Source organism: Rhinolophus sinicus, chromosome 15 (assembly GCF_057876585.1).
Source record: "Rhinolophus sinicus isolate RSI-liver-muscle chromosome 15, RSI-T2T, whole genome shotgun sequence".
Lineage (NCBI taxonomy): Eukaryota > Metazoa > Chordata > Mammalia > Chiroptera > Rhinolophidae > Rhinolophus > Rhinolophus sinicus.
The window spans coordinates 73,620,933-73,647,677 of NC_142515.1; the positions used below are offsets into that span (position 1 = coordinate 73,620,933).

The following is a 26,745-nucleotide window of genomic DNA, read 5'->3' on the forward strand; positions in this document are numbered from 1 at the left end:
AAAGACACTCAAGAGGTGTTTGCAGGAGAATGAGTCTTGCTTGTATACACGGAGAATGGTTGGGGGGTGGGGCTGTGGGCTCCCCAATGCTTGGGAACCTCACGTTAGGAGGGAATCCACCTCGCCCTATGAAAGGTGTCTTGTGGGAACAGACACCCTAGAATCATGGAACATCAGGGTGAAGGAGCCAGAGCAGAAATGGGACCAGGAGTGGGTCTTCTGAAACCCCTAGGTTGGGGCCTGCCCCACATAGGCCAGGAATGAGTGGTGTCCGATTCAGGAGGCTCACGCCGTGGAGTCCACCAGGGGAGGTGGGTTTGGGGTGCCTGGGCAGAGGACAGAAGTTGGGGGCGCATCCCCCATCATGCTAACAATCCCAGCTGAGATGGCTAAGTGCTTACTACATGCTGGTCTCTGTTCTAAACAGGGGCTCTCAGCTCCTTGCTGCACCCTCACTATCACAGGCAGACACTTTTATTGTTCCCATTTCACAGATGAGCAAACTGAGGCTTAGAGATGCCATTTGACCAAGGAAGGGGTGAGAAACAGGACTGGCTGCCCTGGGGGATGGGCATGTAACCTTGTACTGTTCCCTCCCAGCCCTCCCCAACCACTGTGTCCTTCCAGCTACTCTGATGGTGGCCTGGCGTCAGCTCAGCCACCTGTGACTCAAGCAGGCTCCATTCCCAGACTGTCGTGTTGGCTGGAGGCCCAGAAATCACAACCCGGGAGGCCACAGGCCAGGCCCCCCACAGGCTGAGGGGGCAGTTCCCTTCCCAGCCTGGGAGGTGCAGAAGGAGGATGTGGTTCCCTGCCCCCAAAGCCAGCCCAGAGCCCTGCACAGAGAAGTCATCCCCTGGACGTACTGAGTGACCTAGGGCAGTCACTTCCTTCCTCTGAGCTTCTCTCTTCCCCCTGTTGCCTGACTTTTAGGGCTCTTGGAGGAAAATGTTTATTGAGCACCTACTGTGTACCAGGAAGAAGGAGGCACTGGGGGGAACAAAAGGGCTTGCCATGGAGCAGGTGGAACAGACTCATGAAATAATTACAAAGTGAGGTGGAACACTCAGTGAGATACCCAGTGCCCCACCTAGGCTGGGGTTTAGGGACGCTTTCCCAAGGAGGGGGTGCTGGAGATGAGTCCTGCAGGGTGAGGGGGTGTCAAACGATGTGATGGGTCCAAATCTTGGTCCTGTCACTTCCTGGCTGTGGGACTGTGGGAGACCCCAGCCTCTCCAGCCTCAGTTTCCACATCTGTAAAATGGGGATCAGAACAGTACTCATCTTCTAGGACCACAGACACTCCACCCCCAATGACAGAGCAGGACACCAGGATGCTGGTGTCTCTGCCCAGCTGTGGTCATTGCTCTTGATACCTGGCTGAAGGACAGAGTGAGGCCACGGGCACACGCCTGCCTTAGGACCTTTGCACGGCTGTTCCCTCTGCCCGCACCATCCTTTCCCCAGATATCTGCCTGGCCCTGCCTGGCTTCCTGACTCCCATTGCCCACTTGCCTACTTCTATCCCATCTCTGCCTCCTCGCCACTTTCCCCAGTTAAGATACTCTGTAATTTACTGGTTTATCTTGTTTACCGTGTGCCTGTGGCTCCAATAGGCACACAGTACATGTGCAATAAACACTGGTTGAAATGAAAGAGAGACCTGGTGATGCTGAGGGTGGTAGATTTTGCTCCCGGAGGTGGGGCTTCTCGGGGTCTGAGTGGGGAAATGGCACCTATTTCCCTCACAGGGTCTTTCATTCCCTGAAACCACTGCGTGTCTTCTCCTTTCTGTCCTTGGCCAGTGTCTCCCTGCTCCCTGTCCCCAGTGGGAGCCCGCTGAGGGCAGGGACCACTCCTATCTTGCTCACTGACATGTCCCCTGAGCCCATAGTAGGTGCTCAGCAAATGGCTAGAATGTGTACATTGGTTTCCAGCAGGAGAAGGAGGTGGGTTTGGCTGCTGGGTGGCCTCTGCTGGGTGGGATGCTGCCATTGGGGGCGAGGGGAGCATGGGAAAGGGGTGCAGTCATGGGTTAGAGCTTCTCAGGTGTTTCGGGGCCAGTACCTGGTTGCTGAAGTTACAACCATCTGTGATGGGGATGTTACCATGGAGACAGACCACCTGGGAGGAGAGGGTAGCTCCAGACGGAAAAGCTGTGGGAGAGGCTGGGGGGAGGAAGGCGGCCACCTGCCCAGGGGGCTGCCAAGTCCCCGTGTGCCCCTCTGGGTAGCCAGGTATGGCAGGGGCCACGAACTCTCCTCATCCTGCGCCCTCATTCCTAGGAAAGCCAGTGGGAGCCCTTATGTGGCAGTAATTATTTCTAAAATTAAAAGTCCTCCTCCTCTGGCCATCTCTTCTCCATCGAGATACGGAGGATTGGCAGTCGAGGCTGGTGCAGGGAGGCTGTGGGGGCAGGTGGCCTGGGAGCCACCGGTGTGGCCCCAGAGAAGTGGCGCCCACTCTGTCATTGGCTGTGGAGCCATCAAGTGTAGGGAGGCAAAAGTACAAAGTGATTGAGGCCTTGGGCTCCTGATTCAGATCCCTGGGGTCACACTGGGTCCCTGCTGTAAGACCCAAAGCAAGTGACTGAACGTTTCTGAGCCCCAGTGGCCTCATCAGCAAGTGGGAATAGCGAGTAACACCTCTAGGTTGTCCAGCAGGCCAGGAAGGTTGTGTCCTGCCTCTGGCTCTTTATTCCTGAGTGAGGCCTGACCCCTGCTGGCTCCAGTCAGCATGGCAGGTCCGGAGCGGCGGGCCGCCGCGGTTGGGTGGGGTGGGTAAAGAGGCCCCAGGTTGCTGACCTGGGTCCTGAATGAAGGTAGAAAGTGAGGAAAGACAGGAAGGTACTCCTTCAGCAGCCGAGGACGTTTATTGGGCGTTAGAGACCCTCACCCATCAGCTCCGAGACCAATGGTGGGGGGAAGGAGGGACCTGTTCCTGCAGTGGGGGGAGGGCGCCCTGGGTGGGCGTGGCGCTGGGGAGGGACGTGCTGAGAGCAGCAGGAAACAGGAGGGCCAGATTGGGGGCAGTGTCCTCTCTCAGCCTGGGCTAACCCTGAGTTCCAACCAACACCCCCCTGGATCTAAGACCCCCCCAACACACACATTTGTAAAGTTTCCCCATTCACAGAACACTCTTCCTCTTACGTCCAGGCGGAACCCAGGACCCCAAATCAGACAGCAACATGCCCCGAGCTGCAGGAGGCTTAGTGGCTCTGCGGTAGAGGGTCCCAGGCCTTTTGTTGGAGGTGGGGGTTACAGTGAGGTCTCCTCTTGGCTGTTGGCAGCAGGAACGGACCTGCAGCGTGAGAGTGAGGACACCTGCTTCCTCCCAGCTACTTGGGCCAGGGCGGTGGGCAGGGGCTCCTTCCCTTCTCTGTTTGCCTCCCCCACATGTGGGCCCCCACCCACCTAGCTTTGGGCTTCAGTTTGTGCACCCATGAGACGGGAGCAGTCAACCTCAGTAGCTTTAGAGCACAGGAAGTGTATGGAGGGCAGAAGGTGCAGGAGGCAGTGTGTGTGGCAGTGTGTGACCCTTCGAAAGTTGCTTCACCTCTCTGGGCCTCAGCTTCCTGATCTGTAAAGGGGACTAATGAGAGGGTTTGGGGGAGGGTGAAGTGAACCAGAAGGGGAGAGTTAGCCCATCCTGTTATAAAAGGTCTTTTGGGGAAAGGCAGTTGGGTGGGGGCGTGGCAGGGCTGACCTTCACCAACGTCAAGATCCTGTCTACCTTTCGAAAGACTGGACTCTGCCCTGGAGCGGTGTCCTGGGCCTCTCCGACTGGTCTGAGCTCTAGCCGGGGTCTGCCCCTTTTTGCCCACCTGCCAGGACCTCTGGCCACATCTCCCAGAGCGGGGCTTCCATAGACAGCACTTGAGGCTTCTCGGCTAGCACCTGGAACCCGTGAGCGGTGGGGATCATCTGCACATGCAGCAGAGCTGGCCCCTGGTCCGTTGGCCGCAACCCCTGCCCAGTGTTCCAACGCCTGCATGGACCTTGGGCCGGGAGCTGAAAGGGCGGGATCCGGGCAGGAGCCATAGGACAGCCTCCCTTGGGCATGGTGGGCTGGCTGGTGGCTGAGAGGGCCAGGGATTTATACCAGGGCTAGGAAGGTGGGGAGGGCAGGATCCAGTGTCGCGGGCCAGGTGGCTGTGTCCTCATTTCTCTCCCTCTCCCTGTCCTGCCTTGCCTTTCTCTGTAAATCTTTCTCTGCTTCTCACCAGGTGCTTCTGGCCTTCTCTTTCTCAAACTCCTTGTAAAATATTAAAATCTCCATGTAATAGTAAATGTCAAATATGAAATATTACATTTCTCCTTGTGAAATATTAAAACATGAAGAACAGGCTAATAGGCCACTTTGATCACCATCTTCAATTCCAGGTCACCAGGTGTCTTTCCAGATCTTTCTCTATATATTTAAAAACATAGAAACATAAGATTTTTAAAAAAATTATCTCCCCCCCCCCTTTTTTCCGCCTCTCCCCCACACTCCGGTTCAAGCCGTTGTTTCTCAGTCTAGTTGTGTAGGACACAGCTCCCCGGCTCATGCTGGTGTTATGAGCCTTGCGCTCCCCCCGGCTGAGGCAGTCAGTCACCAGTCGCAGCTCACCACAGCTCTCACCGGCTGCTCACAATGGCTGCTGGCCACCGGCAACTCACGGCAGCCCAGCTCCAGGGAGAGGTGTTGTTCACAATCTTAGCTGTAGAGGGTGCAGCTCACTGGCCCATGTGGGAATCGAACCCACGACTTTGGTCTTAGGAGCACCCGTTCCAATCACCTGAGTCACCTGGATGGCCCTTAAAAAATTATCTTAATTAAATGGTATCATACCCTATGTATCAGCGTGATAAACTTGTGTTTCCCTCTGCAATCTGTCATAGGCCTCAGTCAGCAAATCTCAGGGACCTGTCACTGCGTAGCAAACTTCCCTCAAGCTTAGTGGCATAGAACAATTTATTATTTCTCATGATTCTGTGGATTGGCTGAGAAATTCGGCTGCAGGTGTCACCTGAGTTAACTCGGGAGGCCTCAGACGCCTGCAGGGTGGACTCTTGCCAGTGCGCAGGCTGTTGGCTGGGGGGCCTCAGTGCTCCTCCATCAGCTTCTCAGCCTCCAGGAGGCTGGTCCAGCTCCCTTGCATCACAGCGGCCTCAGGGCCATGTTCCCAGAGGACAAAGGTGGAAGCCACAAAGCCCTTTTGCAAACTAGGCTCTGAGTTCCCACACTGTCACTTCAGCTATATTCTTATCAGCAATGCAAGCCCCCAGATCCTAAGGGGTGGAGAAATATCCCCTCCTCTTGCTAGGGAGAGCTGCAGAGAATCTGCGGCTATATTTAATTCACCCCTGCACAGAGAGAACGTTTTCGTGAAAAGTCACTTTGTAGTAGGTGGAAGAACCAGAGTTTATATAGCAGATCCCCGGGGATGGACAGCTAGGTTACTTCCAGTCTTTTACAAACTAGGTCAGAGTGACTCTCTAGGGCAGATATGGTTCAGTGGAATGATCTCATCTTATCCCCTTTCTGGGGAGTTCTGCCTGAGCCCCCAGGAAGTTGGGATCTCCCTCTTTTGGGCCCTCACAAGATTCTGCTTTCGTCCTCACATTTGAACACAAAGCTTTGTGCTCTTACCCATCTCCCCACACAGCTGTGGCCCAGTGCCAAGTCAGAGAGGACATGCAATGCCTTTTCTTGAACTTGAGAGAAGAAACTGGACCTCAGAGAGGTGGGGACACTTCCTATAAGCCACACAGCAAATGGTGAGATATTTGAACCCTGGACTTGGTGGCTGCTTGTGTCCTCATCGGCTCTATGGGAGGTGAAGGGGTGGGCAGAGCAGTCTGGAGCCTGGGGGCTGCTTTGAGGGGTGTAATGGTGGGGCAGAGGGGTACCAGGGACAAGTTTTGCTTCCTGTTGGAAAGCTGGACGTCTCTCTATTCTGGTGCCTGGGCTGCCCAGGGGCTCTGATGAAGCCTAATTAGCCTGCAAACTTGCTGCTTCCCTTGTCGAGGTGAGCCCCTGGGCCCCCTGACCCTCAGCTCAGACTGTCTTGTCCTCAGATGGGGCAGGCTGGTGTCGGAGCAAATAGACCAGGAGCCCAGGTTCTCAGTGCCTCCACGTGGCCTTCCTGCCCGAGTCCTGGCCCCACAACTGTCAAATGGACAGGGGAGAGTTGCTCCCCCACATCGAGGCATAGAGGGTTGGATGATGGCATGCTGGGTACACCCAGGTTCTAGGTCACAGCCTTCCCTGGGGGTGCGAACCACCCACAGCTAGGCCAGCACCCCCACTACCCAGCTGTTGGAGGCTTTAGCTCTGGGCTAAGGCCTCTGCTAAGGGACTGGAATAGGCGGGTAGGGTCAGATGGCAGGGAAGGGGGCAGGAGGGATGAGGGGCACGTGCAGGGCCCCCTAGTTAATCCCCAGCAGCTGGCACTAAGGTGCCCAGCCATAGCAGAGCCCAGATACTGCGATAAGCCAGGTGCCAGCTGGTTTGCTTATCTGGTGGCCATGATAGACAGGTAGTGCACCAGCCCACCCAGACCCATCCTGCATGACCCCAGAACCTCTGTGTCACCAGCCATTGGCTAAGGGGTTGCTGGCTGGCAATTCCCAGCCTCTTTCAGGCATCCTGAGTGACAAATCAGACAGACATGGCTGCTGTCAGCAACGACAGTCCCATGTGGGACAGAGTCCTAATAAGGACACTGAATTTAGGAAACAGAGGCCACAGAAAGCCCTTCTTTTGAGGGGCATTGAAGGGTATTTATTAGCCCCACCTGGTTGAGCAGCCGAGGGGAGGGGAAGGGTGGGATGTTGTGTTGGGAGGAATAGGGGAAGGGCCCTGGGTGAGCTGGGGCTGGACTAAGGGCAGGTGAGAAGGTTGGGCCAACGTGGAGGCTCCATCTGCTCTGTTCTCTGAGGCGAGCATATGGAGGCATTGAAGGGACAAATCAAAGGGAGGACGGGCTGCTGGGAGGGGAGCTGCCTGCTGAGAAGCTTGGTGGCTGGTCCACCGTCCCGGAAACACTCTGCAAAGACTCGGACTCACATGTCCCCATCCCCTGGCCTGGACGGTGCACACCTGGGTCTTCACACCCCAGTCCCCAGCATGGACCACAGCTGGCACTTGACAACTCTGCTGGGCCAAACCCAGACTTTGCCAGAATACCAAGGCCAAAAGCAAGGCTCTGGGGCTCCTAGAAACGTGAAGTTTGCAATTTTATTAAGAAAACAAAAAACGTAACCTATACAAAAAGGAAAGCGCTGTTCCTCTGAGTCACACATAAGGGAGGAGGGGCAGCTGCGAGTCCAAGGGCAGCCCTGTCCTCTCCTCCGTCTGCTAGGCCTCCTGCTGCTGGATGAAGGGGTTGGGGATGGCCTCCATGCCGTCCTGTGGGCAGATGAGCACGACAGAGGTGCCCCTGCACACCACCAGGCCCAGCTGGCGGGTGTCCTCCGTGAGCTTATACTGGTCGTCAGGGTCTGCGGAGGAAGAGGGTGGGAGTGAGGACCTGACACCGAGCCTGGGGTGAGATGGGGTCTGAAGACCCAAATCGAAGGGAACCCCGATCATTCCCTCCCCTCTCCCTCCAGGAACTCAGTGGGGACATGCTGGTCGGGCGGCAGGCCAAACACCTCCCAAACCAGACATGCAGCCTTTCTCCCTGCATCAGCTTTCAGGGGAGAAGCCTGCCCTGGTTCTGCAAGTGAGAACACAGAGACCCAGGGGACTGTGGGCTATGGGGTGGAGCTAACAGGGGCACTGGCACCAAGCCAACAGAGGGCAGCTGGAATACAAATTGGTCTGGGGCTCTGGGTTTCTGCACAATGGCAGAAGCCCTGTGGGGCCCATTCACCTGTGTCAGTGGGGTGTTAATAGCAGGGTGAGAGGGACCCCATGGAAGTAACAGCAAGTTCGAGGGAAGCTCTTCAGAGGTGACAGTGACTACAAGTCCCCATTACTGTTACTGCAAGATGTTGGGCGGGGAGAACCAGGTGGCCCGATGAAAGCAGGCAGATCTGAGAGGCAGTCTTCCACGCTCAGATCCTGCAGGGACAACGGCTGTCTGGGCCTGACCCTCCCCTCCCGGGAACCGTGCGGTGTGTCAGGCCTCCGCTGGGGACGCACTCACTCAACAAGTGAGTCCGCTGCCTGGTAGGAGACACTGAGGAAGGAGCAGCAGCCACACCACTTAGGGCCTAAAGGCCCTAAGTGCTTTGCACACTCAAGCTGACTTGGTTTCCCCACGGGCCCCATGCAGTGAAACTGTCCTACAGACAAAGAAATGTATCCACCCAAGGAGGCAGACCCAGGCAGGAAGAGAAAAGATGAGGGCAAAGAGAGAGGCTCCCCGGAATTGGCTAAGCTGAAACCATGCTTCTCCCTCAAAGAGGGCCTCTCCCCTCTGTCCCCATGACACTCATGTGTGGCTCCATTAATTTTTCACCAGAGTAACGTGTGTGTCAAGACACTGACGGTCCCCTGAGGGACACCGCCCTCCCTCCCTTCCTCCTTCCTAGGCCTTGGCACCCCCTTACTGCCTGGCTCAGGCTGAGCCAGAAAACTTGCTGGCTCATGGGCCAGGGCTGGCCTGACTGCCGTGGGCTGCTGCGAAGGGTCTGGGGACTTGGAGGGACAGGAACTAGGGTCAACACATGGTGACAGCAGGAGACCAGCTGACATCTTTCTAACCATGCCGGGTACACTCTTAGTGCCCAACATGGGCCTCAGGACCAGTGAGGGTGGATCAGCAAAACACCTCCACATCCTTTCAGTCCCCAGACAACAGCCTATTGAGCTTGCCTGGAATGCTGGGTTAGTGGGAGATGAAACACACCTGGTAGAGGCCTGCTCTACAAGGACCATGCTCACCACTAAGATGGCAGGTGAGTGGGTCTGGGACAGTAACAAAGGCCCGGCAAGGAGGCCTCTGAGCCCCGTGGCTGCACTCACCTCTCATGTATTCGATGGTGCCATCAAGCACAAGGTTGAGGAGCGGGTCAAACCCTTTCAGGATTCCACTGGCTTGTGGGAATGACCAAAAAAAGAAACAGAAAGGGGTAAGATCAATAGTCATTTGGGCGGCAGGTACCAAATGCCACTAAATCGCATACATTAAAATGGCTAATTTTATGTTCTGTGAATTTTACCTCAATTAAAAAAACAAATAGGCATCCTAGGTTATGGCTCCTTGACCAAGTGATGTATCTTTGCACCTGAGAGGTGGTGCGGTCTGCGTGCCCCTGACAGGCCACCCATCCTTCCACGCTGATGCCTCTCCCAACCATTCTCTCTGGCCTGCAGACCTTCACATCAACCTGTGCTTCTACTTGTAATGCTCCACCTCCCACCCCTCCTCTTCCAGGCCTCCCTTTGCCCTGGTCTCACCTAGTGGAGGCAGGTACCCCACTATGTCAGCACTCTGCTTGCCCATTTTCCCTGAAAGGTGGGGACCAGACGCTGTACTGCCCTCTCCTCACTAGATTCCAGCAGAAGATGCAGTTGAGCACCATGTTAACACATAAAGCTGCAAACTGTGACAGGTGTTACCAGGAGGTTAAGAGGTTATGACAAAGAGGATTAACCCAGGCTGGAGGGTCAGGAAAGGCTTCCCAGAGCAAGAACCTTGAGCTGAGAGCAGGAAAATGACTGGCAGTTAACCTGGTAACAAGTTAACCTCCTAAGAGTACTCCAGGCAGAGAGAAAATAGTACCTTTACAGCCCGGTGGCAGACGAAAGCTCCACTTGTTGTTACTCTGAGGTACAAAAGGTTTGTCCTTACCCTGCGACAATGGGGAGCCCCAGAAAGCTGAACAGCGCAAACAAGATTTGATTTGTTTTTAACAGGTTCCTCTAGTCCATACCGGGAGTCTCACTGTAGGACTCTGTGGTCTCAACAGGGGCAAGTCTGCCCCCCAAGGGACACTGGGTGAAGCCAGGAATGCTGCTCAACACCCCACGGTGCCCAGGACCGACCCCACGACCTAGAACATTCGGGCCCCGACGTTAACAGTGCGGAGCCTGAGGAACCCTGGTGTAGGGAGACCAGTGAGGAGCTGCAGCGACAGAACCGCACAGGAGGCAAAGTCTGAACCTCGGACGACCCACTGTGGGTTGGATTAAGTTTGGTCCCCTTTCCATATCTCAGTTTTCCCACCCGCAGAAGGGGCATACCAGCTTCGAACTCCCGGCGTCGCTAGGAGACTTTCGCGAGTTATTTGGGCAAAGCGCCTAAGCTGGGCCCGGGCATCAGCTGTCACTATCGCCGCGTGTTACTTTTCGTTAATCGTTAGGAGAGTGCGGGAGTGGGGGGCCTCACCTTCGCGGCCTCCCTGAAACTTCACCCGGATCGTTTTGTCGATGTACTTGGACAGATCTAAGATACTCTCCTTCTTCTTCTTCTCTTTGTCCTGCAGGAGAAGCAGAGCGTGTGAGGCGAAGAGCGCCGCCGGCCCTGGCGCAGCCCGCCCCTTCGGCCCCGCAAGCACAGCCTCGCACTCACCGCCATTCTGCCGTGTCGCGCCGCTCTGCGCAGGCGCCCGCGTCGCGCCCTTTGACCCCGCCACTCACGCATGCGCGGAATATGTACGGCGCTGGCGCGGCGCGGCGCACCGCGCTGGGGCGTTGCTGGGAAACATCTGGCGACGCCTGCGGCGGGGACCAACAGACATGGCGGCGGCGGCGGCAACCGTGGTTTGGCTCTGGGCGGCCATCCTCCTCTTCGTGGCCCAGGTGAGGGCTTCGCCGGCCCCGCTGGCCCCGCCAGATGCGGTGATCCGGCCCCTCGGTCCTCGGCCGCGCGCACGACCCGCGCTGGGCCCGGCCTGGGGGCAGCCTCTGGGACCCGAGCCCCCCGCGCGGACGGTCCGCGGGCCCGGAGCTCCGCCGTGACCTTGCGGGCCTGTCTCTGGCCCGGCTCCGTTCCCCGCCTCGGAAGTCCTTCCCAGCCGCTGCGTCACTCATTTCCGTGCGGGTCTGAAGTTTGGGGACCCCTCTTCCTCCCCCCGGGCCCTGCTGGTCTCGGAGCCTCTAACCGCTGCCGGAGACTCCCGTCTGTCTCCGTAGCCTTGACCAGGTGGCTGCGCCTCAGTGACCCCTTAAGCACGATGCTAGCGCCCACCCCGGTGGTTTTGGTAAGCTGTCCAGCGCGGCACCCAGTGCCTGGCACTGACGGGGAGCGGCCAGGAGTCCAGCCCTGGAGAGGGGGTCGAATTTCCTTCTCACTTTTACTCCATGACCTTGGGCAAAGGAGTTCCCCCGCTTTGGTCGTCAGTTGCTCCTCCGCAAAAGGAGATAAGAGTACAGCGCGGACTCAGCAAGATAGTGCATGGGGTGATGAAGGCGCAACATACTACTTTTTTGTCATTTAACGTTAAGGGTCTTTGGTGCTGGTGGGGGACTGACCATGAGATGGCTGATGTACATTGTCATAAGCGCATCTTTTATTTCCAAATCCTTCCTCTCCCTGGATTCAGCAGCTCAGGGAATGGTGCCCCTAACAGCTGTAGAAACACAGCCATCAACCTTGACCTGTCCACTCCCGCCCACCACCACCTCTCCGCTGTAGCTCCCAGTGGGCGGCCAGCGTTCTCCCTGTGGCCACTTTTGTCCGCCACGTCCCAGTCCATTCTCAACACAGCAGTAGTGATCTCTTTCAAAGTGTCTCAGGTCTTGTCCAGATGACAGCTTTCAGGTGGCATCCTGGTGCATTTGGGAGGCCTCTGATCCCTCTGACCAGGAAGTGCCCCTCCCTTTCCAGCTCTCCTTTATTGGAGGCAAGCTGCTTTGTTTTGTTTTTTTCTGTTTCCCTGGAATGCCGGGGTCATCCTGGTGTCAGCTTAGCTGTTGTCTCCCCCCAAGCTCTCCTTGTACTTCCCCCGAGCCTGTTTAATCATCTTCCTCACTGGCCTGAGCAATTTGAATGCCAAGAGTTGGACCTCTCCGCACGTTTTGAATGAGAGTAGAGAGAGGGAATGAAGGGGCATGGGAACACCTCAGAGCGAGTGGGAAGGCTTTTCAGAAGCAGTGGTGCCCGAGGGCTGTTCTGAAGTAGGTGTAGGAGTTTGCTAGGTGGTGCAGGCTGAGGGAGGGCACTGCAGGTGGTCTGAGCAACGTGAGCTGGCGGAGGTGTGAGAGCTGATGACTTATTTGGGGACGGTGAGGGGTCCACTGTGGCTGGTGTGGAGGCTGGTCTGTTGCCTAGATCCTGAGATAGATGTCACTCTAAAGGAGGCCCTGGGAGTGCACTGGAAGGCAGGCTGGGGTTTCCCCCTCAGCTTGAGGGCCACAGGAGTAAATGATAAAGACAGAGGGTAAAGGGGCAGGCTGGGTATGTGGCCTCCCTGGGCTGGGCAGGGAGTGGTGGACGGCTCATGGTTCTGGGGCCTTTGCACTTTATCCCAGGCAGGCTGAGGCTTATCCTTAGCACGTAGTGTTGGGAGAGAGTGAGGAGCACAGTGGGGCCTGCTCTTCCTAGAACAGACCCCTGGATGTAAACACACGCTGACACAGGACGGTGCCCTTCGGGTGGGTCTGGTTCTTCCTGGTACCTGGGAATAGACTACCGCCGCACTGGGCCCTAAACTCACTTGCTACCATTTTGAGATCTGGGCGATGGCTTTGACCTTCCCCAATAGGCCCACATCCCCCAGTTGCTATGAGATGTGTAAACAAAGGCCTGAACAGAGGCTTATCAGCAGATTAACTAATGTCAGTGCCACCCTGCCCTCCTCCACTAACCCCACCACCACCTGTCCCCCCCCCCCACTGCTCCACTGGAACTTCTGCTTCCCACCTGGGTCCTCGTTTCTCCACCGCCTCCCAGAACTCGCCACGTCCTATGAGAAGGAGCCCTGCCCCAGCCTGGGCTCTAGCCTCCCTCAATCCCCAGATATGGATGCTGTCATGGTCACCCTAAAGCACAGGTTCCGTGGAAGTTCCTGGACCTGCCCGGTGTTGTGACGTGTCAGAAGCTGGCTGGTCCTGGTTCTCCAGGTGGGGACGGGCCGTGCTGGGACGCGGGCACTTGCAGCACTGGGTCCTTTGGACGAACTTCTGGTTCCTGTAAATCAGCAGTCAAGGAACCCACATTCAAAGTGAAATTGTGCCCTCCCTAGCGTTGGACACAGCACACGTTTAGTTGTGCAGGTCGTGGGGAGGAAAGTCTGTAGGTGTGCTTGTGTACTCCTAAATGACCTTTTTATAAAGAACTAGTTTCTACCCATTCCCATTTTACACAAAGGACACTTTTTACCAACAACCCAGCTCTCATGGATCAGGGCTCAGCAAACATTTTCGGAAAGGCCCAGACTGAATATTTTCGGCTCTGCGGGCAACTGTCCAACTCTGCAATGGTAGCTGAGAGCAGCCAGAAGCCCTGCATACAGGCACAGGGCAGCCATGTTCCAATAAAACTTGATTTGCAAACACAGAACGTGGGCCGGATGAGGCCTGAGAGTTGAGGGACCGTACACTCCCCGCAGTGACCCAGGGTCAGGAGGTGGTTCTGACCATGGGGGTGTCCCATCAGAAGAGGGATACACTGAGCACGGTAATTGGGGGCAGTCTGGTGGGGAGAACCTGGAAGAGGGACCTGCTAATTCTGCCCGGCTGTTAAGGGACCGAGGTGACATGAGAAGTGTGGAGATTCTGTGGGAGCTGAGGCAGGTGGGGGCAGGATACTGCCTTAGTGAAGTGCTCTGACACCGCCTCCGTCAGCTTCAGGCAGCCCCCACCCCACCCTCCTCTCCTGTGAGTGCTCGTGGCAGTGGCCCTACACACCCAGCTTCTTTGGAGCTTGGTACCCTGTGAGCACTGCTTTGGCAGTTGGCACCTCACTCAAGGTGACAAAAGGAAGTGCCCAAGATGACAGGCTAGCTGGAGCAGTGGCAGTCAGGGACTGTGGGGCCGGGACTTGCACTGGCGCCTGGTGTCAGCCTCTAGGCTGTGAGGTCAGGGCGCCTTCACCACCACTAGGTAACCAGGCCAGGATAAGAAGCTGCCGGAGGGCCTGGCTGTCTGAGAGCCAGTCCGTACCCCAGGCTTGGTGTCAGGGCCCACGGCCCATCAAGGTGGACGCCCCACCTTGGCAATGCAGCGTCCGTGCTGTGGGTATGGGTCCTGAGGTGCCGACTGGCATCCATCCCCATCTTATGCCCATAGCTGGGAGCAGCTGCTACCTATTTGTCTCCGTGGCAGGCTCTCTGGCTCTGTCTGGAGGCATATGTAGCCCAAGGACAGCAAGGCTGCAAAAGGACGTGTCCCAGGAGCGCGAAGCATGCGGAGCGCGTGTTAGGCAGGAGGGTCCAGGGCCCACAGCATGATGCAGCTGGGCACTAGCAGGGCCGTGGTCACACCCGGCTCTCCCTGGGGACACTTGTCCCTGAGCTTGCCACCCTCCCTCGTTTTCTCCCCCCGAGATACGTACGATTGTGCCCCATGTGTCCTGTTGGAGGGAGGAAACCAGCCTGACCCCCATGGCTGTCCTTGTTTGGTTTGACCCCTCCCTGCCCCATTGCTCCAGGTGACCTGTGAGTACGGCATGGTGCGCGTGGTCTCTGAGACGGGGGGCCCCAAAGGCAAGGACTACTGCATCCTCTACAACCCACAGTGGGCACACTTGCCACACGACCTCAGCAAGGCGGTGAGTACTGCCGGCCCTCAGGCTCGGGGTCTTGTCTGTCTTGTGGCTGTCCCCCTTCCCTCCCCGATGTCCAGAGGGGCCCTCTAGGAGACTCATCTGCAGAAAGCAAGCTGTGGGGTAGGAGGACCTCAGCTGGGAGACCAAGGTAGGATCGGGTCACACTCAAGAGGCCGTGGGGCCTCTGGAATCTGGGGCATTCCCAGAGGGGCCCTGCAACCTTTCCAAGCCTCAGTTTCCTTGGTCATGAACTGTCAACAGAAAGGCCCTGCTGGAGGCACTGGCCAGGCTTCCCTGTGCTGGCCTGGGGCTGGCTGGCAGAGGCGGCCTGGGAGGAGTGACAGCAGAGGGCATGGGTGAGCTGAGCGCCTGCCCCTTCCTCATGGGAGCAGTGCTCCTCCACCCAGAGGCCCGGGTGCTCTAGCGAGGTGGGTTCTCACCACCGAGGCTGCTGCCAGACCCTCATGTCCCCCGTGGACGCGGGAGGTAGAGCTGGAGACACAGGGAGGATTCCTGAGGGGTTGGCTCAAGCACACGCTGCCCTGTCCCTCTGTCCTTGGCTTGGGCGTGTGCATGTGGTGTCTGCAGGCCCCACCCACCTGCCACGTGGGGCTGAGACCTGGTGGGGTTGAGGGCGGGGGACTCAGGGATGGTCACTGCAGTGGTCTGGATACTGAAGCCATCCAGCAGACTTACAACTTGGTTCCCCTGAGGACTTGGCCCCACCCTGGCTTTGCTAGAACAGCTCATGTGTGCGCCCCCTTCCTTCAGTCTCTCCTACAGCTGCGGGACTGGACGGTCTCCATGCTCTGCTCCCCATCGGACCTCCCCGCCAAAGGCTTTAGCAACCAGATCCCTCTGGTGATGCGGGGGAACTGTACCTTCTACGAGAAAGTGCGGCTGGCCCAGGGCAGCGGGGCACGCGGGCTGCTCATCGTCAGCAAGGAGACCCTGGTACAGCCGCCTGGGTGCCCCTGCTGGGTATTGAGGACCCTGGGCGACAGCTGCCCTGCAGGGCAGCAGGACCTGCCAGGGGCAAGGGTTGGAGGCAGGGAGGAGCCCGAGGGCCTCAGTGCCATGGGGTTGGACGGCCATGGCTGAGGGAGACAAGTTCAGTTTGCTGACCATGGCTGTAGACCTGGGCCTTTGGACCATGGTCTTGGAGGGGGCTTGTCCCAGAGCAGTTCTGGGGCTGGGGGCTATGGGGCCTCGGAACGGAGCTCTGGGGGCACCTTCTGAGGAGCAGGTGGAATGTGCCCAGGTGCCGGCCTCTCCTTCAGGCATTCCTAGGGCGGATTGGCCCCTAATTGACCTGACCCCAAGGTTTAAGTGAAGGGCAAACTTTTCCTCCCCCGGTGGGGGATGGGGAGGAAGGATGAGCCTGCCAGTGTCCCTCCTGGCAGGTCCCCCTCCCTGCCTGGCACCTGATGACCCAGCACATGCCTGGGACTGTTCCATTCCCTCAGGGCTGGCTCTGCAGGCTGCCCCATCTTGGGTGGGCTTTGGTCAGCCAGCAGGTCTGCCTCCTCTGGGCCCTCAGGTCCCCCCAGGAGGCAACAAGACACAGTATGAGGAGATTGGCATTCCTGTGGCTCTGCTCAGCCACAAAGACATGGTGGACATTTTCAAGGTAGGGTCCCCTGTCCCTTGCAGTCTGAGTACATGGTGGGTGGAGCCATGACAAGGCTGCCCCTCGCAGGCTGGCTGTGGGTGATTCTTGGCTACTGGCCCCTTGAGGGAGGGCCCCCAGTGCCCCCCAAAGTCAGGAACGTAGGCCCCGGAAGCACTCTGTGGACGCCCAGGCTGCAGGCTTGGCAGGCCTGACGCCACCCACACACAGACTGAGCGCCACCCCCTCCCGTCATTCACAAATGCTGGGCCGGCCTCCTGTGCACCCAAGGCCCATGTCCATCTGTGACGTGGAGTACTGGGTCTGGAGCAGGCAAGTGGCATTTACAAGTCAAATGGGAATGTCCAGTCTTGGTGGAAACTTTCAGAAGGTCACAGTAAACGTTCCTGACAGCAGGCTTCACGCCTCTCCCCATGGGGGCCTCCCTTGGCCTCCTGGATGCTCCCCAGGCCACCTGCACCCTCACACACACACACGGGGCCGCTCTCCTGCCTTCAGAGCAGATGGCCTGGGGTCAGTAGTGGTGGGTGAAGGTGTGGGGCAAGGGGCCTACGGATGGCAGCCGACCTCGAGCTCCTGTGCGTCTTCCGAGGCAGAGTTTTGGCCGAGCAGTGAGGGCAGCACTGTACGCCCCCCATGAGCCCCTGTTGGACTACAACATGGTCATCATCTTCATCATGGCCGTGGGCACCGTCGCCCTCGGGGGCTACTGGGCCGGGAGCCGGGACGTGAGGAAGTGAGTACCCCACGCAAGTGTGTGTGCGTGTGTGTATGTGTGCGCACGTGTGACGGACGGTGGCCGTAACTCATGCTGGAAAGTGAAAACATGAAAGTAACAGGACTGCCCACATGCCCAGAAAACCTTCTGGAATACTGCCGCTGTGAACACCCAGAAGACCTGGCCAAAGGCCCTGAGGGTCCTGCTGCCTGAGATCCTGCTCTGGTTCTGGGGTCTGGGCCAGGCCTGCCCAGGTGTGGGCCGCACATAGGACGGGGGTCCCTGGGTGGTCCCAGCAATAGTCGGCATCCCCTAGCTTTCACAGCATGGCCCTCAGGTGACCGAGGACATGTGCAGGAGCCCTCCCTGCAAGGCCCCCGAGCTCCTGGACAAGGATCTGCGGTCCATGGGGCAGGTCTGGCTCTCCTGTTGTGGGGTGGGGACACTGGGGACACGCGGGTGCGTACAGGGCAGACAGGCCAGGGGAACAAGTGGCATGTCATCGTGTTCTGGGGAACCTCCTTCCCCGTCTGTGGCCCTCGACCCCTGGGGCTGTGCCAGCCAGCCAGGCATCCTTGTGACTCATCTGTGCCTCACAAGAAGGTACATGAAGCACAAGCGGGACGATGGGCCCGAGAAACAGGAGGACGAGGCCATGGACGTGACGCCCGTCATGACCTGCGTCTTCGTGGTCATGTGCTGCTCTATGCTGGTGCTTCTGTACTATTTCTACGACCATCTTGGTGCGTACGCAGCGGCCGCAGCCCCGCTAGAGAAATGCAGCAGGTTGCGGGTGAAGGGGGTGGGCCTTGGGTTGGCCTGTCCCTTCCTCTCACTGGGCGCGTCACTCTGCCTGGGTGTGTGGGTGCCCGGGGCCCCGGCAGCCCTCTCCTCCCCTCACTGCCCCCTGCCCACAGTCTACGTCATCATTGGGATTTTCTGCCTGGCCTCCTCCACCGGCCTCTACAGCTGCCTTTCACCATTGGTCCAAAGGTTGCCGTTTGGCAAATGCAGGTGAGCCCTTGTGGGCGGACATTGCCCGGCCCTGCCCGGCCCCTCGCCCATGGTTCTGCTCGCAGAGGTCCTGCCTCACAGCCAATCACTCTGTCTCCCATTCCCTGGGCCCTGAGGCTCCCAGCTGTGCTTCCACAATGCGAGGACCCCTCTCTCTCCCATGGCCTCCAGCCATTCTGGCACAGCACGTGCATACAGCAGGTTCTCACTCAGTGCTGGCTGGGGGGCTCACAGGCCTTGGGAGCAGGGCAGAATGGGGAGGCCCCTCTCTCCCCATATCCTCTTCCGAGCAGGCCCAGTGTGGATGCAGGGATTGAGTGGGTGATATGACTGCATGTGGGTACTGGGCAGGGGTGGGCCAGGCCTGGAGGCTCCCTGCTGTCGGGGGCTCCGTCTGCTTCTCACAGGGCAGGTGGGCAGCTGCTCAAGGATTTAGACAAGGGTGCTGTGTGCTCTTGTGGGCAGGCCAGCTTTGTGACGCCCAGGTGTGCTCACCCTAAGTGCCTGTCCACACCTGACTCTGTTCTGCCCTTGGCAGCCTCCCTCCTAGAAATGTAACAAAAGGCGAGGTGATGGTGGGTTTAACAGAGAATGTGAAGTGGAGGAAAGGGTAGGGTGAGGTAGTCAGTGTGGGGGTTCCGAGGGCCTTTTGGGCAGGAGTCGAGATGACCTCTCTGGGCACTGGGTGGAGATGAGGCTGGGGTCTGGATGGTCACGGCTGGGGGAAGACGAATTTGGTCAGAGGTCGGAGGTGGCTGGTGAGTGGCGTGCTGCCCCTGACAGCCCCCCCCGCCCCCCTCCGCAACCCCAGGGTCCCTGACAACAACCTGCCCTACTTCCACAAGCGTCGTCAGGTCCGCATGCTGCTCCTGGCACTGTTCTGTGTGGCCGTCAGCGTGGTGTGGGGTGTTTTCCGGAACGAGGACCAGTGAGTGCTGCCCCCTGGGAGGCCCCCAGCTGATGGGTGGCCCCTCCCTCCTGAGGGCCGTCCTCAGGCGCTCCGAGTGCTGGACCGTGACTCCCGGTGCCTCCCCCGAGGCCGTTTAGGGGCACCTGGAGTCGGTTCACCGCCTTGGTTATTAAAAGCCCTCCTTTCAGTCCTCTGGAAGTGGTGGCCTCCAGGCTTCCGCCCTGCCTGCCTGCTGCCCGCGTCTAGTTTCCTTCAGTTTCTCCAGGTGCCATGTGAGCTGTGATTAGAAACTAGATAGGAGGTGCTGCAAACGCTCCTGGCCCGGGCACCCCGAGCCGAGTCCTGCAGGGTCCCATGTCCTCCAGGACACTCCCCGGCCCTGGCGCCACTTGTCCCCACGGCTGCCGTGGGGGTGTACAAGGGGTGTGCTCAGCCAGCGTCCCTCATGAATGGTGCAAGGAGGCCGGCTGGCTTCCCCCGGCTCGGCCTCCCCTGCGAGGCAGCGTGCCCACGGCCATGGCCTAGAGCCCGGGCTGGGCCGGGAGGACAGAGCAGGCCTGTTCCCACTGGCCCCTCCTGTCGCTGACACTGTCTGGGACTCTTTCTCAGCCTTTCCCAGGGCAATCAGTGCTCTTGGCGGCACCTCCGTTTGCAGCCGCAACAGTTTTAACTGGCAGAAGGAAAGTGGGAAAATATTTAAAATCCTTTGTACACAAAGAGAATACTAAGTCACAGTTAAAGCTAAGCCAGGAGACTTTCTCCGTCGTATAAAGTTAGAACAAGCCATGGTGCCTGTACCTCTGGGCGCAAGCAGCTCACGGCTGCCTGCAGACCTTCCCTGCCCAAGTTGTCTTAGCCCGTCTCATGGGAAGCATCTGATAAGTGACATGGGCAGGCGGAGTCCAGACCGGGGTGCAGGGCACTGCAAGAAGGGGCTCACAGTCTGGGCAGGGGTTGTGGGGCTAGGACAGCATGATCCCCAAGGCCAAGCAGGTGGGGCCACACGGCAAACGCCACCTGTCTCCAACAGCCCTTGTGTTGAGCCAGTTATGTCTTAGAGCCTCGGTGTGGGACTTCACAGCACAAATACAGCTTGTGTGGCTATGGGATGTCAGCACCGACAGTGTTGGGGTAACGCAGACATTTGGGGTGTGTCTTGCCTCTGCGTCCTCCTCTGCTTCTTGTACCCATGGGACTGTCCTGGGGGACTCCAGACGCTCGCCCTCAGGGCCTGCCCCTGGCATATCAGGCCCCGAGTTCCCATGGGCAGAATCTATAGAACCTGGCTGGGTACAAGTTTGTAAATTATTTTTTAAATATCATGGGAAAGAAATTGGAATCCAGTAGAGACAGTCTCCCCACCCTGTCCTGTGATCTGGGTGTAAAAGTCACACCTATAGAGGCACGGAGGCCCTGTCATGGGTCCGCCTCTTTCTGGCCTCTGGCATCAGGGTGCAGGAGTCATTCACCCCCTGTCCCTGCTGTCCATCTCTAGCCTGCCTGTCCCAATGTGGTGGGCCCGTCCCGCTGGTGTCGTGCCGGGGTCTTGGGCTCATCCCACAGGTCTTGGACCCACACTACTGCCTCTGGCAGTGCCTGAGTCTTCACCGCACAGCAGGGTTAGGCCGGGTGTAGGATGTTGCAGACTGCTTGGTGGCCGAGGAGAGAGGGACCCAGTGGATGTGGCTCTTGGCGGAGCCCCTGTCCCAGTGGTTGATGCTGCTCTGCCCTTCCAGGTGGGCCTGGATCCTTCAGGACGCGCTGGGCATTGCCTTCTGTCTCTACATGCTGAAAACCATCCGCCTCCCCACTTTCAAGGTGAGGGCCATGGGGGGGGCCTGGGCGGCCTGAGGCCGGAGGACTTCTTCCATGCCAGTCGTGGGCCTTGAGCGGCCCAGGCTTGCCTGCCACCAGGCTGTGCCTTGGTCTTCCCCTCTGAGCCCACAGACCCAATTCCCACTCAGAAGCACACGGGGACCGTGAAGAGGGCCGTCACCGGCCCACACCCATAGCTGACCCGTCACGAGCTGTGTCTCTCAGCACTCACCTTTGCTTCCTTTCCTATAGCTGGGAACCCTAGAGTGGGACTTGTCCTCTGTCCCTACCCTCCATGGGGCATCACTTGTGGAACACTCTCCTGTTGCCTGAGGGCCAGGGTGGGACTTGCTCAGGCTTTCTCAGAAAGGCTTCGTCCCAGTGGGGACGGTCTGAGCCTTGTGAGGGAGCCGAGGGTGTGGGGGTGCGTCAGGGTCCCAGGCCAGCCCCTCAGGACACTGTCCGCAGGCCTGCACGCTGCTGCTGCTGGTGCTGTTCATCTATGACGTCTTCTTCGTGTTCATCACGCCCTTCCTGACCAAGGTGGGCGCTCTGCCCTGCACCCCACACCCTCCCCCCATGCCCCACCCTGCCCGCATTCTGACGCGGTCCCCTGTGTTAGAGCGGGAACAGCATCATGGTAGAGGTGGCGACTGGTCCCACAGACTCAGCCACGCATGAGAAGGTATGTTCAGGCCCCGGTGGCCCGAGGGGGGTGGTGGCTCGCTGGGTCTGCAGGTGCTGCCTCCTCCCCACAGCTGCCCATGGTCCTGAAGGTGCCCAGGCTGAACACCTCGCCACTGGCCCTGTGTGACCGGCCCTTCTCCCTCCTTGGATTCGGGGACATCCTGGTCCCAGGTACGGGGGCTGGGCACAAGAGTGGGTGCCCCATGGTCCTTGTGTTGGGCCGGGGGGCCAGTAGGTGGACATGGAGCCAAGCAGGTGGGAACAGGATGGTGCTGGTGGGGCAGGTGGTGGGGAGGGCTGGTTGAGGGGACCCCGGGGGTAGCCGTGCCTGTGTTGATCACGGCTGCACAGATGTGCCTGCCTGGGTTGCCATTCCCCCCGGCCCCCAGGATCCACCCAGGGCAGGACCCCTGTTACTCCGTGCTGTGGGATCTGTGCAGGCCCACTGTCTCATGCTACAGTGTCGTTCTGAGCTGGTGGCATGGCCATCCTGAAATAGCAATGACAGCTGCTAGATGGGGTGACACACAGCACCCGGCCCTTTCCCACGGGGGTCCCCGGCCCACGTCCTCTCCCCCCAGGGCTGCTTGTGGCGTACTGCCACAGGTTCGACATCCAGGTACAGTCATCCAGGATCTACTTCGTGGCCTGCACCATTGGTAAGCACTGAGCAGGAAGGGCGGGGCCATGGCGTTCACACCTCCATCCGTCCCGTCCTTGTCCCCTGTCCCCTGTCCCCAGCTCCTGGAGCTGGGCAGGGGCCAGCCTATGCTCACCACACAGTCCTTTTTCTCACTTTTCCATGATTGTTGTAGTTTTTCTTTTCTCTTGTCTCCTTTTTTTCTTTCTTCCACTGGTTTTGTTACCAAAGCCATTGACACAAGGTGACATTTCCTCGTTTTCTCTTGAGCCCCAATTGTTTTTAAAAACTTTCCAGCCAGTTTGACTGTGCTAACCAAGAAGTGAGGTGCACACTCAGCCCCCCTCTGCTGGAGCAGGCTGGTGGGGGCGCATGTCCCTGAACCCAGGGGGCAGAGTACACAGGCCCAGCAGCCCTGACACCAGTGGAGGGGGACCCGTAGGTGCCACTGTAGCACCAGGCTGGCCTTCGGGTGTGTTTTTTAGTTACTACTGCCTGCTGCTTCCCACCCTGGTCCCTGCAGCTGCTGGCACGTTGTACCTGAGCCTTCCCTCGGGTTCACAGTCCTTGAGATTATTCTGCAAAGGCACAGCTGCATAGGTTTCCTGTGAACTGCAGTGTTGGTGGCTCTTGTAGTCCCATCAGTAGGACCCCTTAGGCCTGCAGCCACCAAACACTGTCCTTCCATCGCCTCTGAGTCACTCTCTTGGGGCGCTCAGGCAGTGGACACCAATATGTAGGAAGCTTCTGAGTGAGTACGTCACTGGGAAATGTGGGGTGTGGCCCAGGCAGAACACAGCCGAGTGGAAGCTGGAGACTGGCTCGACCCTGGAAGTCACAGGCTTATTTTCTTGTAACTTTTACTTTGGAACAATTGCAGGGTCACTGTTGTACGATGAGTACCAAGGACTCCTGCTGTCAGCTGATGGAACAGTTGCTGATGTTTTGTCATATTTGCTTCTTTGTATTCTCTCTCTCTGTGCGTGTGTGTGTGTGATTATATGTTCACACTCAACACACGTAAGGATCCCCACTGTTTTATTCTGAGCTGTGAGCACACTGCAGACGTCAGGCCTTTCACCCATAATGCTTCACCAAGTGTCTCAGGAACAAAATGTTCTTTTTCAGGGTCACCATTTAGTTATCAAATATTTGATTTCCCAATTCATTACGTGTGTTACTGTAATTCAAAATTATTTTTCTAACTAAAGATTTATAAAATACAGGTTATTGGGGCATATTCATGGCTCTTTTCTCCAGCTGCTTCTGTCGGTCCGGACCCTTCCACAGCTGCCAGCTGCTGATCAGAAAGCCCCGTGGTCTCCTGTCCCTGTCCTCTCCCCAGTGTCCTCAGCCTTTTGGCTGCACCATCGCTCCCTCCCCTCTTCTCACTGACACCTGACTCACATCTTACCTGCCCCCTCGGGGCCTAGTGGGAGCATGTGTCCTGGAAGATGCTAGAAGGTTCTGTTCATTTCTAGAAGCGCCTAACTCTTGTTGGCTTGCCCCTGTGTCATGTCTGTGGTGGCCCCTGCTCTGGGCATCCCTGCAAGCAGCAGGGTGGCCTCCGGGACTGGCCGGCCCGGGTCACACCTTAACTGTCTCCCTCCAGCCTATGGCATCGGCCTCCTGGTGACGTTCATGGCCCTGGCCCTCATGCAGCGCGGCCAGCCAGCCCTCCTCTACTTGGTGCCCTGCACACTGACGACCAGCGGTGCCCTGGCCCTGTGGCGCCGGGAGCTGGGCATGTTCTGGACGGGCAGCGGCTTTGCGGTGAATACCAGTTTGCTATGACTGTCTGCGACAAATAATAACCCATAAGCCCTAACTAGAATTAAAGTTGAGTAAATCCTCCAGTTTTACACCTAAACCTGCAGCCCCTGTCCAGTGGTCCATGTCTCCCCATTTCTGGAACGTTTTCATGTGGGTGTCATGTCTGTGGCTCTGGGGACTCCAAGCCGTCCCCACGGAGGGGACAGCTCGTGGCTGTCGTGACGGGTGGGACTTGGTGGTGGCAGTCCTGTAGCACGGTAGCACCCCATTTGACTGGGCACCGGCTCCGGCTGTTTCCACCACTGAGAACACAGCACCACACTGGGCAGGGGTGGGCACTGGAGCCCCTCTGCCAGGGCGAGAACTGTCATAGCTCAGGCTCTGGGCTCTGTAGGGGACCTGGCACCTCCTGGCCCAGCCAGGGAGACTGAAAGCAGGGAGAGTGTGGGCCAGCCCAGCCCTTCCTGGACTGCAACCTCAGCTCAGCACACTGCCAGCAGGAAGGGGCGCCTGGGGCGTCCCCACCTGTGACGCAATGCCGTCATGCTCAGCAATGCTGCCAGTTATGTCACTGTGTTCTGTTCTTGGGGAAGGTAAAACATTCATCCCGTCCATCCTGGCATGGAAATGCCAGGAAAGAGCAGAGCCCCGGGTGTAACCAAACAGTGAACCCTACGCTCGGGTCTGTGCTCACCGGCCCCAGCCAGACCCTCTACCAGGCCCTTGGAGAAGTCTTGGGTTCAGTCCCAACAGGTGGTGGCTTTGCCACAGAGCTGGCGGGCTCTTCTAGAAGGTTTAGGAGGGGGAACAAGCCAGCAATGTTGGAGTCGGGTTTCTGCCTTGGGCCCCCTTCCCGTGGCCCACACGCTGGCCTGTGGGACTGTTCCCACTCATCCTCGGCCTGGAGCTTGAGCTTCGGGCCTGACTCCTTTGCCCTGCCCGTCACCCCCACCACCAGGCCCTGCTGGCCTGCCCTGCTCAACCTCACCGCCGACCTCTCTCTTGCAGAAGGACATACCTCAGCCTTCTTGGGCACCGGCTGCAGCTCAGGGCCCACAGCCTCCAAAAGAGTCTGAGGCCACGCTGTCCCAACAGCCTCCGGGTGAAGCACAGGTCATGCCTGCCCTGCCTGCCGAGCAGCCTCCAGAACTGACCAAGCCCAAGGACGTAGCTGGTGTGTCTACCTAGGAGCCCGTGGGCCTGCCGGGTGCCTCAGCCTAGGGGGCAGTGCAGTCTCGGCCCCTTGCTGCCGTTTCCCCCACCCTCCACCGAGACTGGCCCCCCTGGCCCCCAACTTGGTGCTCTGGTCTGGCCAATGCTCACATCTGCCTCCTCGAGCCCAGCCGCACCTGGACCCCAGCCCTGCTCCCAGCTCACGTGGCTGCTGCACGCCCCTCAGACCACCGACGTCACCGTCCCATGACTCCAGCCCCATCATCTTTCTGGTGGGAGTCTCTTGGTGGAATCTCAGAAGGGGCAGGAAGTGTCACCTCACCCGCCGATGGCTGCAGATCCGCCACATTGGTGCTTACCCACACGGCTGCTTCCTCCAGGTCTCCCTAAAGACGCCTTGCCCTGGGCAGGGGGCAAGGTGTCTGCCCTGAAGCCGAAGCCGTGGCTTTCCCTCTGCGGTCCAGCCGGTCCAATGCCGAGAGCCCAGGTCCCAGAGGTGTGGACTGGGCCATCAGCCCAGCTGGCGGAGGCCGAACCCGCCTCTGGGTTGGTAGTGGGCCCGTGAGGAGGGGGAGCTGGGCTGAGGGCTGCCAGCAAGGCTGGCAGTACGTGGACAGCGCTGTCGGGCCGGGCCCTGAGCCCGGTTCCTCCATCAGCCCTGGGGGCATTGGCACCTGTGCTCCATCCAGTCCCTCCATGTCTTAATAAACTGCCACGACTTTCTGAAATTTCGGTGGTGTCGCCTCACTTGGACTGCCCTTCCTAGGGTAGGGGTGGGCACCATGCTGGGTCGACATGCCCTTGGGGTCCACAGGGCCCTGTGTCCCCAGAGCCCTCAATGGCCGGCTCTGCCCTTTGCATGGGCTCCACTTTGCCCCCTTCTCACATCACGGGCATCTGCATGTTCTCACCCCATCCTAGTGACACAATTCGCCGGCCTCCAGCTGCAACGTGGGCAAGGCGAGCCCACCATCACCATGAGGAGCTTTTGGGATGTGGGAGAATATTCTGGAACTGGCCTTTCATCTTCTACCTCACCGACAGGGCTCTAAACCTCACGACATACGGGCGGTAGAGTTGGTCCAGAGGCGCCCATGCCCTGGCACCCCCCTCCCATTGTGTCACATGTCACCACCACTCTGAAGCCAATGACAGTCACCAGGGGCTGTGGACCAGCAGGGATGTCTTGGCTCTGGGGCCTCCCCCTCCCCTTTTGTCCATGCGGCCTCCAGACTCAAGTTTGGAAGGATATTTCCTTTGGCGTGTCCTGAAGGCACAGACCCTCCAGCCATGTGGTGCCCACGCATCTGTTGTAGACCGTGAACGCCGGGCCAAACCATAACCCACTCGGAGAATACCAGTGCCAGATAGACTCACACACCCCCTTTGTTAGCCACGCTTCTCGTGGGAGACATTTTATACCTAGGAACACAAACAAGTCATCTTCCACCTGTTTCCGTGTATCTCTCCTGGAAGGGAGAGCAGCAGGGCCAGCAGGCCCGCGGAAGCTCCTGGACTTGGGGGCCGGGACCCAGATGCAGCCAGGGCGGAGGAGCCGCATGGACCCTGCCTGCCCCTCGGCCTTAACCTAAGCCATTTTGTAGGTCGGTGTCAGAGCTACCAATCTTCTGTTTTGGAAATTTGACAAACAAATGTCACGACTTTAGAAGGCGATGTTAGTTCCTAAAGTTTCCGTTTCCAGTTTTGGCCTTGCTTCTGTTCCAATCTTATAATTAAACAG

The 26,745-nt window shown here is 58.4% G+C and overlaps 2 protein-coding genes across 11 annotated transcripts; one reads left to right on the forward strand and one right to left on the reverse strand.

The window, feature by feature from the left end:
- Positions 1–7,210: 7,210 nt before the first annotated feature.
- On the reverse strand, positions 7,211–10,628 carry LSM7 (LSM7 homolog, U6 small nuclear RNA and mRNA degradation associated). The gene is made up of 4 exons (XM_019743994.3): positions 10,508–10,628; positions 10,325–10,415; positions 8,959–9,030; positions 7,211–7,487 (listed from the first exon to the last, which is right to left on the reverse strand). The coding sequence occupies exons 1-4, from the start codon at positions 10,577–10,579 to the stop codon at positions 7,345–7,347; spliced, it is 378 nt and encodes a 125-aa protein (XP_019599553.3). The 5' UTR covers positions 10,580–10,628; the 3' UTR covers positions 7,211–7,344.
- On the forward strand, positions 10,607–25,732 carry SPPL2B (signal peptide peptidase like 2B). Of its 10 annotated transcripts, XM_088792221.1 has the most exons (16): positions 10,607–10,737; positions 14,528–14,647; positions 15,416–15,598; positions 16,185–16,274; positions 16,871–17,010; positions 17,593–17,735; positions 17,910–18,006; positions 18,818–18,934; positions 20,653–20,734; positions 21,200–21,274; positions 21,354–21,416; positions 21,490–21,589; positions 22,000–22,077; positions 23,671–23,831; positions 24,840–25,005; positions 25,175–25,398. In XM_088792221.1, the coding sequence occupies exons 1-16, from the start codon at positions 10,675–10,677 to the stop codon at positions 25,252–25,254; spliced, it is 1,758 nt and encodes a 585-aa protein (XP_088648347.1). In that variant the 5' UTR covers positions 10,607–10,674; the 3' UTR covers positions 25,255–25,398. The 10 variants fall into 10 exon arrangements, with proteins under 10 accessions (XP_088648347.1, XP_074193608.1, XP_019599517.2 ...); XM_074337507.2 differs by having other exon boundaries at positions 23,671–23,897; positions 24,840–25,732; XM_019743958.3 differs by having other exon boundaries at positions 24,840–25,732.
- Positions 25,733–26,745: the final 1,013 nt, after the last annotated feature.